Source organism: Peromyscus californicus, unplaced genomic scaffold, assembly GCF_007827085.1.
Source record: "Peromyscus californicus insignis strain IS unplaced genomic scaffold, ASM782708v3 Scaffold_6__1_contigs__length_162567912, whole genome shotgun sequence".
Classification (NCBI taxonomy): Eukaryota; Metazoa; Chordata; class Mammalia; order Rodentia; family Cricetidae; genus Peromyscus; species Peromyscus californicus.
The window spans coordinates 17,277,884-17,291,184 of record NW_026294584.1 but is presented as its reverse complement, the minus strand read 5'-3'; the positions used below and the strand labels follow the sequence as shown (position 1 = coordinate 17,291,184).

The window sequence follows — 13,301 nt, the reverse complement described above, 5'->3', positions numbered from 1 at the left end:
CATCAAAATAAATACATTACATGGACTGAGACCTGCCATTGGGTAAATGACATTTCAAATTGAATACATAAAGCCAAACACTAATCTATTATATGAAAACAGGTTACAATCCAAGTAGATACTCATCTGGTCCCCTGAAACTTAGTGTGAATATTCCCTAGTTCTTTTATTAAATCAGGCTGTACCCTAAGAGGGTGGTAAACTTTAAAACTCAGTACAAAGTTTCATTATTTATCTTCTACTAAAATTATACAACATATAGGAGCACTGAGAAAGAAAAAGAAGAAAAGAAGTAAAGGAGGGAAGAAGGGAGGAAAGAGCAAATGAACCATGACTGTTTAATGTTTACTTAAACTTCTGGACGTTTACAGTGAAATTTAGCATGTCACAATCACCTGCAACAGTCCTTAATGGAGGCAAGGTCTGGCACAGAGCCTATACTGTCCCCTTGTGCTCAGGGTTCCATATCTTCCCACCCTCAAGGAGCTGGGAAGAGACTGATGCTCTGTCCTACATCAGTCACTGCTAATCAATCAGATTTCAATCTGAAAAAACAAAAACAAAAACACTCTGCCCTTCTCACGCCAGTTCTATTTCCATTAAAACTAGATGCCACGAGATTGATTTATTTCTTCTACTGCTTAAGTCTGAACTTTCAATCCTCCTGTATCACCCTATTAAACTGTTTTAACCAGTCACTGAGGACAATCATACGGAAGTGTGCAAAGGATTCTAAACTTTTAGCAACCCTAACTTCTCGGTCTTTAACACTCTTGGAAACTCCTCACTGGGCTTTTATGAAATTATTCCTATGGCTCTCTTTTCACCTCTGATTCTCAATATCCTTTGTAGATGTACACACTCGAGATTTATGTCTTTTCTCTCTTATATATCAGTATTCTATGAGTACAAAAACCCCCATCATTTTGTAGTTCCTCTAAGACTATAAAGCTTGTGATGAATTTAATTTTAGACACGTGGCTTACACAGTGTTTTTATAAGACTGTTCCTTGAGGGCTAGGGGAGAGAAAAAGAAGCAAAATCATAGTTTCAAATTCCTGGAAATGATGACATTTCTAATTGAGTCCTCTCCAAACTCCAGACTGCCTTCAGGCTATCAGGTTTCTGATAGCATCCACAATCTCCCACATTTCTTAAGCTCTGTATTAAAATGCAGCTTCTCTGAAATGGAACCCATAATTTAGTTCCCTCTGACCTGAAAGGATTCCAGCCTGAGGCACTCCCTCCATTTTCAGTGTGCCTCTCCAACGAATTATACCAATCCCTACCACATCCTACACACTCCAGATCAATTCCCACCTGCCAGAACTTGACCCCTGCCGCTTCTCACCTGGAACGTTCTGAGTCTCCCTCTTGCCTTACCACTTTTCTGCCCATCCACCCACCACATGGTATAATTTTAGTAGAAGGTAAGTAAATAATGAAACTCTGTACTGAGTTTTAAAGTTTACCACCCTCTAAGGGTACAGCCTGACTTACTGTTTCAGGAACCTCTGAAAAACATACATTCTATATCATTTTTCTTGCTAAAATATCCTAATGATCTCCTACATCTCTTTTTTAGTAAAAAGTTACAATAATTTATTTCACAATGGACTCTGACCTGTGATCATCACCCCATTCATAAACTCTCATAATACAGAACTGTCTACTGCTCTTCAACATAGGGGTGCTTTACAACAACATACTTAGCCAACTGTCACAAATTTTCTCGATCACATACCTAGTTTTTCCTTGTCTTTAATTCTTCACTTCATTTCAATTCATTCTCTTTTGAATCAGGCTTTCATTTCTGCTATTCCACTGAAATGGTTCTTGGAAGGTCCCTAGTGATGCCAGGATTTCAATACTCATTTTTCAGTTTGAACTCACAATACCTATCAGTGTTATATGACGGTGAATCATTTCATTCATGTTCAGAGGGCAGAAGTACTGACTAAGAACATGGGTTAAACTGCCTGGGTTCAAATTATAACTTCACCACCTGACTGGTAAGCTGGGCAAATGACTTCTGGAGCTTGTTTCTGTGTTCCTGACCTGCAAGTGTGCCCACTACTCCCCAGTACTCCAGACTGTACCCACCATTCTCCAGTTCCCCAGTACTCCAGACTGTACCCACCACTCCCCAGTACTCCAGAGTGTGCCCACCACTCCCCAGTACTCCAGAGTGTGCCCACCACTCCCCAGTACTCCAGAGTGTGCCCACCACTCCCCAGTACTCCAGACTGTACCCACCACTCCCCAGTACTCCAGACTGTGCCCACCACTCCCCAGTACTCCAGAGTGCGCCCACCACTCCCCAGTTCTCCAGAGTGCACCCACCACTCCCCAGTACTCCAGAGTGCACCCACCACTCCCCAGTACTCCAGAGTGCACCCACCACTCCCCAGTACTCCAGAGTGTGCCCACCACTCCCCAGTACTCCAGAGTGTGCCCACCACTCCCCAGTACTCCAGAGTGTGCCCACCACTCCCCAGTACTCCAGACTGTACCCACCACTCCCCAGTACTCCAGACTGTGCCCACCACTCCCCAGTACTCCAGAGTGCACCCACCACTCCCCAGTTCTCCAGAGTGCACCCACCACTCCCCAGTACTCCAGAGTGCACCCACCACTCCCCAGTACTCCAGAGTGCACCCACCACTCCCCAGTACTCCAGAGTGCGCCCACCACTCCCCAGTACTCCAGAGTGTGCCCACCACTCCCCAGTACTCCAGAGTGTACCCACCACTCACCAGTACTCCAGAGTGTACCCACCACTCCCCAGTACTCCAGAGTGCACCCACCACTCCCCAGTACTCCAGTCTATCTTTAGCAAAGCACCAAAGTGCTGGTTTTGAAAATTGAGAATCTCAATACCCAGAGATGGAAACCATCTCTATGTCCTTTAAGCAATGAATACATGAACTGGTACATCTATACAATGTAATATTCCTCATTTACAAAAAGGAACGACCCTCCCCCATCATTACCAGCAATGAATACATAAATTGGTACATCTATACAATGTAATATTCCTCATTTACAAAAAGGAACGACCCTCCCCCATCATTACCAGCAATGACTGCATAAATTGGTTTATCTATACAATGTAATATTCCTCATTTACAAAAGGGAGCACCCCCCCAATCATTACGCACACCATAGAAGAATCAAATCATAAGCACAGTTTGTTAAGGCAAATGAAGGCAGACTTGAAAGAGTATATAAATATGATTTCATTCGTGATACTCTTAGAAATAAAACTGCATAGGTAAGGAACAGAAGCCAGTGTTTGCAAAAGGCAGGGAGTGGGGGATGGCTGACTGTAAAGAGCAGAACCAGGCAGGGCACACTGGGGTGATGGAGTTAGGTTGTATTGTGACTTCAGTGTAGGTACACGTAACTCAACTAGAAGAACTGTCCACTCAGAGTTAATTTCATCAAATTAAAAAAGAAACCCATAGGAAGAAACCAAAGTGAAAAAAGTTCACAAATTGAGTCTATAGAAGAAAAATCATACTGGTAGGGGAAAGGAGAAAAGAGTAAACATAAGGAACTTTGAAAAACTGTATTGTGATGGATACGATGAGGCTACGACAAAAGCATTATCTATATATCCATTATTACAAACTGAAGTTAGTCCACTGGTTTCCCCTAAAGGCACAGATTAGCAATTCTGAAGTTACTTATGAATCAACCAAGGTTGAAGGCAGAAGTGAAAACACAACAGAAATGGAAAATCTCCCCTCACTGTTGGAAAACACTTTCAAAGAAGCGGGGAAGGAAGATGAAGGTTACTGACAGGAGTCAGAGTATCAGCATACATTTTACTGCTGTTTTTGGAGACAGGGTCTCTCTACACAGCCCTGGCAATCCTGGAACTCATTATGTAGACCAGGCTGGCCTTGAACTTAAGAGATCCGCCTGCCTCTACTTCCCAAATGATGGGCATGTAAATGTACACACATACACAATACATACAGACACATAATTTCAAACTGCTCACTAACAGGAGCGATGATATCCAAGTAACTATGAGCACATTCAGCACCCAGCTCTTGGTTTAAGTAGTGTTTCCTAATCAAAGGAACATGTACTTTTTGGAGAAGTGGTTAATCCTAAAGCTGGGGCAGAGAAAATACCAAATAGGTGCATCTTGTAGGACAATGTTCAAAAGAGAAAGCCTTCTCAAAGGGTACAAAAGCTGGCCTGGAAGACTTCTCAGTGTTGAAGCTGGAATAAAACAAGTGACTATGGCACACAATTTTTATTTCCCCAAGACTGGGTTTCTCTTTAGCTTTGGAGCCCATCCTGGGACTCACTCTGTAGACCAGGCTGGCCTTGAACTCACAGAGATCCACCTGCCTCTGCCTCCCGAGTGCTGGGATTAAAGGCATGTGTCACCACCGCCTGGCTAAGTAACTATGGTATAAAGTTATAAACAACAGATAAAGCAGCCCCAAGTCCTTAATTCTGACTAGGTTATATGCATAAAAATGAAAGCATAGGTACTTTCACACTTTAGAAAAATTCTGGATAAATAAATGAATGAGCAAAACATAAAATCATTAGACTAGCACAGTACTATTACTACAGGCAAGATCCAACGGTGAATACAAAAACTTGTGTGTGTTGCTGAAGAGGGTGGAAAGATGTCAGAGCTAGAGTTTGGGAGGCATGGGGTAAAAGTGTTTTCTAACCATGGCAGGACTACTGCACTCCTAAACCCATAGCAGCTATGAACACGGCCGCACAAGATCAAACCAGTCAAGGTGCAGCAGGGAGGGGAGGGGCACACGAGCCCACACCCTTGGCTGAGGAACTCCGCAGTCTCAGGCTGCTGCAAGGAAAGAGTCTCCTTAGGCTGTGGTCTCTGGCAGGCTGGCCATGCTCCAGTGGGTGGCCCAGAAATAACAGCCACCAAACAACTGAACCTGGAATTAAAATGTAATGATAACACTATTTTCCACAGTTGCTCTCCCATAGCTATCTACTACAGGAACAGGCTGGACTGAGTCATTTCTTAGAGTGAAGAAGGAATATCGAAGAAGAGTCAGACCTCTCCAATGACAGAGGAGTCACCTGTTCAACCTCTCAACTTGTTTCACAGAATCTGCTTCAAGATTTGAGTAGAGAAAATAATGACAATGGTAATTTAGTCTGCACTTGATCATGACAGCTGTAGATTCACACTTAAGATAAACCTTTGGAAGATAAGTAAATTTCTTCATTTTAAAACTACATAATTTTTAAAATTCTGCACATGGTAATTTAAGAGTCAATGATCATAAAAGGTGTAGTAAAAATTATATAGACAGAAAACACCAATTTATAAATACAGTAGCAAAATCCTTAAAATGTTTTGATTTTTAAAAACTATTTTAAAAAATGTTCCAAACTAATTTCTGACCCAGAAATGCCTTGTATGGCAAACTAACCTGCTCATATATGTAAAATGGATGTGAAGGGATCCCACGTTTGAGTGTAATGGGACTATGTTAGACATTCTACAGCAGGTCAAGTCCAGACAAGCTTTCAAAGGGGAGATTTTAATGGAACATTTCCAACAATGGTAGAGTCAAAATCCCTGTGATGTACTTATTTGTTTGTTGCACACTTGTTTTTCAGTGCTGGAGAGTGTACCCTGCACAAGACCTGTAAGCACTCGACCTCTGAGCTTTAGTCCTGGATCTTTTTTCACACTTTTTTGTTTAAAGGCAGGGTATCATTAAGCTGCCCAGGCCTGCCAAATAGATGGAATGAGAGGTTTGCTCCACTAGACCCAGCTTGAACACAAGCAATCATTAAAAGAAAGTCTGACAAATCTCTGTGGAATAGTAGAGCGAACCATTAAGTCCACGTCTAACTCAGCAGAGACTTGAAGATGGCAAGGTTACCTGACTACTAGTTTCACTTATGGCGTCAAGGAGTTTTTCAACTGCCGTTTGTAGTCGGGAGCTGACATTGAGCACCAGTTCAACATTTTCCGGGTCAATTTCAGGTCCGGCAAGACCACTTGTCCCAAACTGCTGTGACAGTTCTGCTCCTTTCTCAGTCACTTGTGACCACTTGCTGTCAGTTCTTGCTATAGCACTTCCAGGATAAGAGGGTACGGACTCATCTGTAACTAGAATAATAATAAGTTAAAGGCATAAATTAATCAGAATATTTAAAGTTACAACATTAAGTAACTGAAGATATCAAGTCAAATGAAAACTTGAATCATTATAATTTCAAGGTCTTCAAATAACAACTTTTAACAAGGTGAATATGCAAAGTAGGAATATTGATTAGCAAGTAAGAAAGACTAGGAAAGGATAGTGCTGTGCTAATAAGAGCACAGAAATTACTACTTGGGTTACTCAGAATCTTTTCTTTGAAGGAAAAATTGTTTTGTGGTGCAGGGGATCAACTTTGGCCACGAAAATGACGAAAGTATTGACAGGATGTGTACAGCTGTAGAGCATGCTGTAAGTTTGGGTCTGTAACTTTTAAGTCTTTTTTATTAAGGTGAGAGTTGAAACACTTGAAGTAGATACAACTGTTGTAGAGACAGCATTTAATAAGAAGGAAAGGGAGTCTCATAGTTATCATAAGCTAACAGAACAAAACAAGTTCAATTAAAAAAAGTCAAACAGAAAGGCACAGACTGAGATGAAAGAGAGCCTTTAAAAAGATAAACTTCAATTTTTACCTGGACAAAAGGGTCAGCACAGAGAAGCTGGTATGGATTTAGTGATTTAGTTAGGGTTGTCTGAGAATGTTACTAAGGTTGGTAAAGTTGGTAAATGTCTATTCTCTCGTCAGTGTGCTACAATCTACTCTGAAGGGCAAAGCTGAGACCAACCAATACTTAAAAAAAAAAACTCGCCGGGCGGTGGTGGCTCATGCCTTTAATCCCAGCACTCAGGAGGCAGAGGCAGGCAGATCTCTGTGAGTTCGAGGCCAGCCTGGTCTCCAAAGCAAGTTCCAGGAAAGGCGCAAAGCTACACAGAGAAACCCTGTCTCGAAAAAACTAAAACAAAAACAACAACAACAAAAAACCTCAAAACAAAACAAACACCCAAATAGTATGAAGAATGCCGCAGGACTTGTGGTCTGAGGGGCATAAGAAAGAGACTGAAGATGTACACACGAGAGTAAATCTCAAGCACAAAGTACGGAGGACATGCAAAACAATGCACAATGTAAGAGTCATGGGATGTCAGTGTCTCTGGGATGGCTAATTAAAAAATTAAGTTAGCACCCCCCAAAAGATAAAGGTGAAACACACTTAGTAGTTTTTGTTTCATGGTCTGGTTAGGTAGGGTCTCCCCTGTGTAATAGTCTAGGCATTGGGATGACTCTGCCTAGATCCTCTTGTCTGGGCCAGATAGTGAGTTCAAGGCTAGCCTGGTACACAAAGCAATATCATCTCAAAACAAACGAACAAATAAGGAAGGAGATAGATCTGTGAGAGTTATTAAATTTGCTCAAGTTCATGATTAGTATGCTGTTATTGTTCTACAGCACAGCACCATGCCAAAAGGAAGCCACAGAAAACAAGCTTTCATTCCTGCCTTCCCAGGAGAGGGGACATCTCTCCTCTAAGAGATCTCAGAGCTAAAGGAAATTCACAACACAGCTCCAGGACCCCATTTAATCAGGTGATCTACCATTCCCTCAGACGGAAGTGAATTCACACTAGCTTAACCTTGCCTTTCAACTTTATAAAAGTTTATTCTTACAAGGAAGCAAATATTAACAAATCAATTATTTTTTCAACAGTTAGCAAGTCCATACCTGTTTAAAATCTAAACAAGTTCAGACTTGAAGACTGAAAATAGGCCATATGTGTTACAAGAAAAAAGCCATACATAAAACTGAAGAGTAAAAGTCACTTGATAATCAGATTAAAACTTAATTTTTGTTATATCAAATGAGACATTAAAAAATTAAAGGAGTATTTTAGCTTTTATAATGCTTCCATTCAAAAATATGAAGAAATGCCAGGATGAATTCTAACATACAGAGCACATTAGTAATATTGTAAAGCCAGTACATTACTGAAGTTTATGAAAGATTCAACATTTAAAATTATAAGTTATTTTAATTCAATATTTACTTAAAAATGAAAATTGGATCTATGAGTGTCCCTTAATGATACTGATGGCCACGCCAAATTATTAACAAATCAACAGCATTGCTAATCATAAAAACATAAAATGTCAACTGGAGAGCATATATTGTACCAGTGATGTTAATGCTAGCAAAATGATCTTTGAAATAACATTCTATACATTGTGCTTCTCTGGATTTAATTTTTCCTCTTGTAGTATTATTCTTTTAGAACTGGTTACCAGTTAAATAATATTTTAAGGACTTACTTGATTAAGACAAGAAAAATGTTTTTAAGCAAAATATCAGCTATGTTTTGATCTTGTTTCTTGTGGGAATGCCAGTGCTTCCTGCTATTAGCAATCTGAATTGCTATAGAGCAAGAAGAACAGAGAAAATGCTCAAAAACAGTTTCTGGAAGTCCAAGACATGTCTGGATTCAGATGGGATGCTTATCATTCAAAAATAATGGACACAAAAACATTTCACCTACACTGGAAAATTTGGATGTAACGTATAAGAAGCATCATGGATCAGATGTCCTTCAAGGTCTACATTCTCAAAGTAAATAAACACCAAGACAATCTTCTGTGCTGGAGATAAACTGCCATTTTACCCCTTTTGTAACTTCCAGCAAACTGCTTGGGAGGTGAGCTCCATGATGTTTGCTGAATGTTTTAGTACCTATGGCAACTGGTGACAGTGTCTGCAGTCCACTCCTCAGGGTTTTTCTGACTCTGGCCATCAACCCTGTCTCAGCTTCCCTAGTAAAACAGTAAAAGTCCTCCCTAGATGGCTAAGTAAAACCAGTTCATTGTTTTTGTCTTTTTAAGTTTAATTTGATTAAACACTTTTACATGTTTAAGTATTACCTTGTTCTCTACATATTAGGATCCACACACATTAAAAAATACCGTTTGCTCTAGAGCTTACTCAGGAGAAATGTTAGTCTGTAAAATAAATCTACCAACTATGAAAAGAGTGAATCTGAAAAGAAAGTTTAAAAATTGTCATTATTTCAGTTCTTAGTTTACTAAAAGTATTTTAAAAATTGTCTTTGAACTCAACTAAAGTGTTCTTAAATTAATTTTATTTAAAGTTTTAAATCAAGTTTTCCTTTCAGCTGAGAAACACACTGCTGACCAACCTGTAATTAAGCAAAGCATCTATAACTGGATGTTTTCTTCTCATTTCTCCACAGAGCTTAGCAAGCTGAATGCTCTCAAAAATTACGAAACAGCATTTTGGAAGAGCTGCCTCTGGCTGGGGAGAGGGTTTGGGTGAGGGATGGAAGTAACTAGATTTAATCTTTGAATCCCAGATTTCAGACCCCACGTCTCTACATCTGACAAATCTGCTTTGTCTTTTGATTTTCTGATTCTTCCTCAGCAGGAAATAAGGAACTGAAAAAATAATAGTGACTAGAGGTCAGCAAGGTGATGGCAAGAAGCCAAAGGAAGAGTCCAGCCTGCACAGCAGAGAACTGACACGATGGTGAAGGAAAGTCAGACTTGGTCCCCAAATGCAGACAGGACACTTTCCAGAAGGCACAGAGGACCGACCAGAGGACAGTCCAAACCAAGATCAATTCAGGTTTATAAAGACTCGTGTCAATCTTTTCAAGTAGTGCTAGACTCCTAAAAGTCTCTTCATTTTAACCTTTCCTTAGTTTACAAGTGGATGTGAGAGTCCTGAGTAGTGATGCATAATTATTCTTTATCAGTAGAAAAGAAAACAGGCAGAGTAGTAACCCTGGGTATATACGGTGATAGCCGTTGAGGTACCATTTGCAAATACTATACAGTAAGTCTTTGTGTAGTACAGTCAGTCCAGAAGTTGCAAAAACTTTGACTATTCTCCCTTCTGCACTTTTCTATACATTTCTATACATTGGAAGTGCCTTAAATTGAGCCTATGTTGAAGATGTAGACTATTTCAACAGTATATGGAAACATTACCTCTTCCACTTGCATCTTGAACACAAGGCTTTGCAGACAGGTCTGCTTCTGATCTCCAAAGCAGGCTGGCAGCTGGCTGACCTTTACTAGATCTATCCAAAATCCCAAGAACATGGCAGCCAATTGTCTCTTCAGCAGCTGCTGTCGTCTTGGCAACTTCTAACAGGATCTTTACAAGTTTATTATTGGCTTTTTGGAGAGCATGTCTGTACAGAAAAGGGATCATTTGTTAAAATGCTTAATTAAAAACTAAACAAAACATTCTCTGATTATGCCACAATAATGCTTTATAGAGCTGGGTGGTGGTGGTACACACCTTCCAGAACTCAGTGCAGAGGCAAGCAGATCTGAGTTCAAGGCTAGCCTGGTTTACAGAGTGAGTTCTACAACAGCCAGGGCTGCAGAAAGAAACCTTGTCTTGAAAAACAAACAATAACAACAAACAACAAAGGAATAAAAAGAATGCTTTGTAGCTGGAAAATATATTAAAATAATCTGTACTTGCACCACAATGAAGTTCTTCCAGGTTTTAACTTATTTTAAAATTATTATAGAAGTACTTGTGTGCTTCTAACAGATCTATGTAGCTTACATAGTTACAGATTTTTGTTAAGTGTGCATTTTATTGACCCAAAAGAAATCAAGTAACTAAGCTTTTATATTAATGATTAAATTTAAAAAAATATTAGAGTGTGGTAAGACCAAGTATGTGTAAGGTATTGAGTTGGTAATGCTTTTCATGGTTACTCACACAGAGATTTGGCATTTCATCCTTTCATGTGTCAAACATATTTTAAAGTATCATCTTAAAAGCCCCCTATAAAAATGTAGCACTGTTTTGACATTTTATGATGACAAATGAAATGTCTAAATTTAAACAGATCTAGCAGGCACAGTCCTGATTTTAAAGGTCAACAGTAAAAATTCAGTCTGATAACACCAAAGCAAATGTCATAGGTCTTTAAAAAATTGCATTTATTTTAGAAACAAAACTATACCTAGTTTCACACTTCATTTGATAGTTCAGACAATTGGGGGAAGAAAAGTTTTCAACTAAACAGAAATAAATTATGTCTTTCTTTTTAACAAGATAAGAACAGTCTTTAAAAAATTTTTAAATTAGATGCTACTGGTTAACTCTTCTCTGAAAAATTCAGACATAATCATCAGAATTAATAAGTTATATATTTATTTTTATTTATGTGCATATGTATGTGCTGTGTGAGTTTGTGTGCATCACATGTATGCAGGAGCCCTGAGAAGTCAGAAGACAGCATTGGATCCTTTGAAACTAGAGTTACAGGCTGCTGTGAGCTTCTAAGTGTGGGTTCTGGGAACTGAACCTAGGTCCTTTGCAACAGCATTAAGTGCTGTTACCCACTGAGCCATTTCTACATTCCAATCATTGAATTTGTATTGCCTAGATTTCTTCCTACCCTCTGTCTTACCGGGAAATATATACATTTTTAAAACAAAAAAGGAGGATTGTCCTGGACTAAGTGTTCTCATGAGGTTTCTTTTTGGAGTACTATGAACCCTTTAAAACTGTGTCAAAAAATGTATTTCCATAAATGGTTATCTGATTAATCTTAACAGCTTAATTCACCAGAAGCGTAATAGCAAACTTCATACTGAACACATATAGACAAATGAGAGACTTCTATGGTGAAGGGGTCCCGGCTTAAGAGAGTTTGATCTTTAACTTCACACTGCAGGAGACTACCAACAACCACGCTAATGACTGTCTGTTTCCCAGGCACATCAACTACCTATTTTAGGATAAGGTAATAAATGGAGTTGTTTTTCTTTAGAAGTTGTCAAGCGAAAATTCTATTTTTTATCCAGATCAAGTTATCTGCTTACATAAGTCAGAATATTAAAAATAAGACCAAATAACAGGAAGTAAAGGGTCTTATTTCCTTAACTTTTACTTAAGTTTTGTTCAAGTGTCAAATCCCATGATTAGAATACTAAACTATTTTCACTTAAGAAAACAGATTAAACTTATATAATAGTTTAAAATAAAGATTAATACTCATTTTATCAATCTTAACATAAAAATTTCTAAAAACCAAATACTACATGACATGTAAAATATATAAAACAGTGAAAAGCAGTATTTATTTTATATTGCCATCATAATTCTAATTTTCATACACTGTGTTTCTTGTTTGAGTTCCATACTGATAATCCAACCTCCATCAAAGCTGAAGAAGGAGGTGTGGAGGACAGTCACAGAAATTGTTAGTAGATACTAGTTAATTTTAAAGAAATTATTTCCATTTGAATAAAATAAAATTTAAAACACTGTGCCTTTTAAAAAGGCCTTTAAGTTAATATGGGCTATCTATTCTCATATAGTATAGTGTTATACATTTTTGTATTAATCTCTGTAATATCAAAGCAAGGAATAGTTTTGTTACCATTGGGTGATTTATTCCTCCATAAAACTTGAATATGGATTAAAAGTTCTTATGTGTTATATAGCAAATGCAAAAATAATCTAAATGTGAAATATTTATTGTATTGTTTTCTCAAGGGAATACCTAATACCAATGTCCTTAAAGTGAATGAAAAAAAAAAACAAGACAAAAAACCTCACAACTATAAATGATTTTTAGTATACAGCATAGCATTATGAAAAATAAAGTTAATCAAGAAAAGTCCAGTATTCAAATAACACCTAAATAAAATCAAGAGCAGTATCTAATAAAAATTGTAGTGCGTGCAAAAGACTTTTAAAAATTAGTCTAGTTAATGATAAAAGTTATCAACCCTTCCTATATTATACCTACACAAACAAATTTCATACATAAGACAACTTTAAAGCAAAGTACAATGTATAAGATAGCAATACGACAGTGTTTACTGAACTGGAAGCAGCATTTAACTCTGTACTGATCAAGTACACTCCCTACCTTTCATTGGACAGGTTTTCATCGAGAGTTGCCTCTTCAGGTTTTCTCTCCAATGTCTTCTCTTTGAATGTCTGTTCCTCAACTTCTTGATTGTCATTTTCATCCTGTGTAAGTTGGTGTAAAGGCAGAGAGGACAAGGCAAAGAGAAAACCTGTCATCTTAGAAACAGCAAGTCATACTTCCATAGTGGTATGAGACGAAACAGAAAGGTCTAAGCACGATGTAGACACTACTTGAAATAATGTTTAACTTTATGCTATTGAGAGATTAGTATTATCAAGAAAAGATAAAACACTCTAATGCACAGATGAAAAAGCGGAATGGG

At 38.4% G+C, this 13,301-nt stretch overlaps 1 protein-coding gene across 1 annotated transcript in view; it reads right to left on the bottom strand.

The window, feature by feature from the left end:
- Nucleotides 1-13,301, bottom strand: part of Akap9 (A-kinase anchoring protein 9) — a 121,126-nt gene that overhangs the window by 50,288 nt on the left and 57,537 nt on the right. The window contains 3 exon segments of the mRNA XM_052721235.1: nucleotides 5,901-6,130; nucleotides 10,059-10,264; nucleotides 12,977-13,080. Coding sequence (XP_052577195.1) covers nucleotides 5,901-6,130; nucleotides 10,059-10,264; nucleotides 12,977-13,080 — 540 coding nt within the window.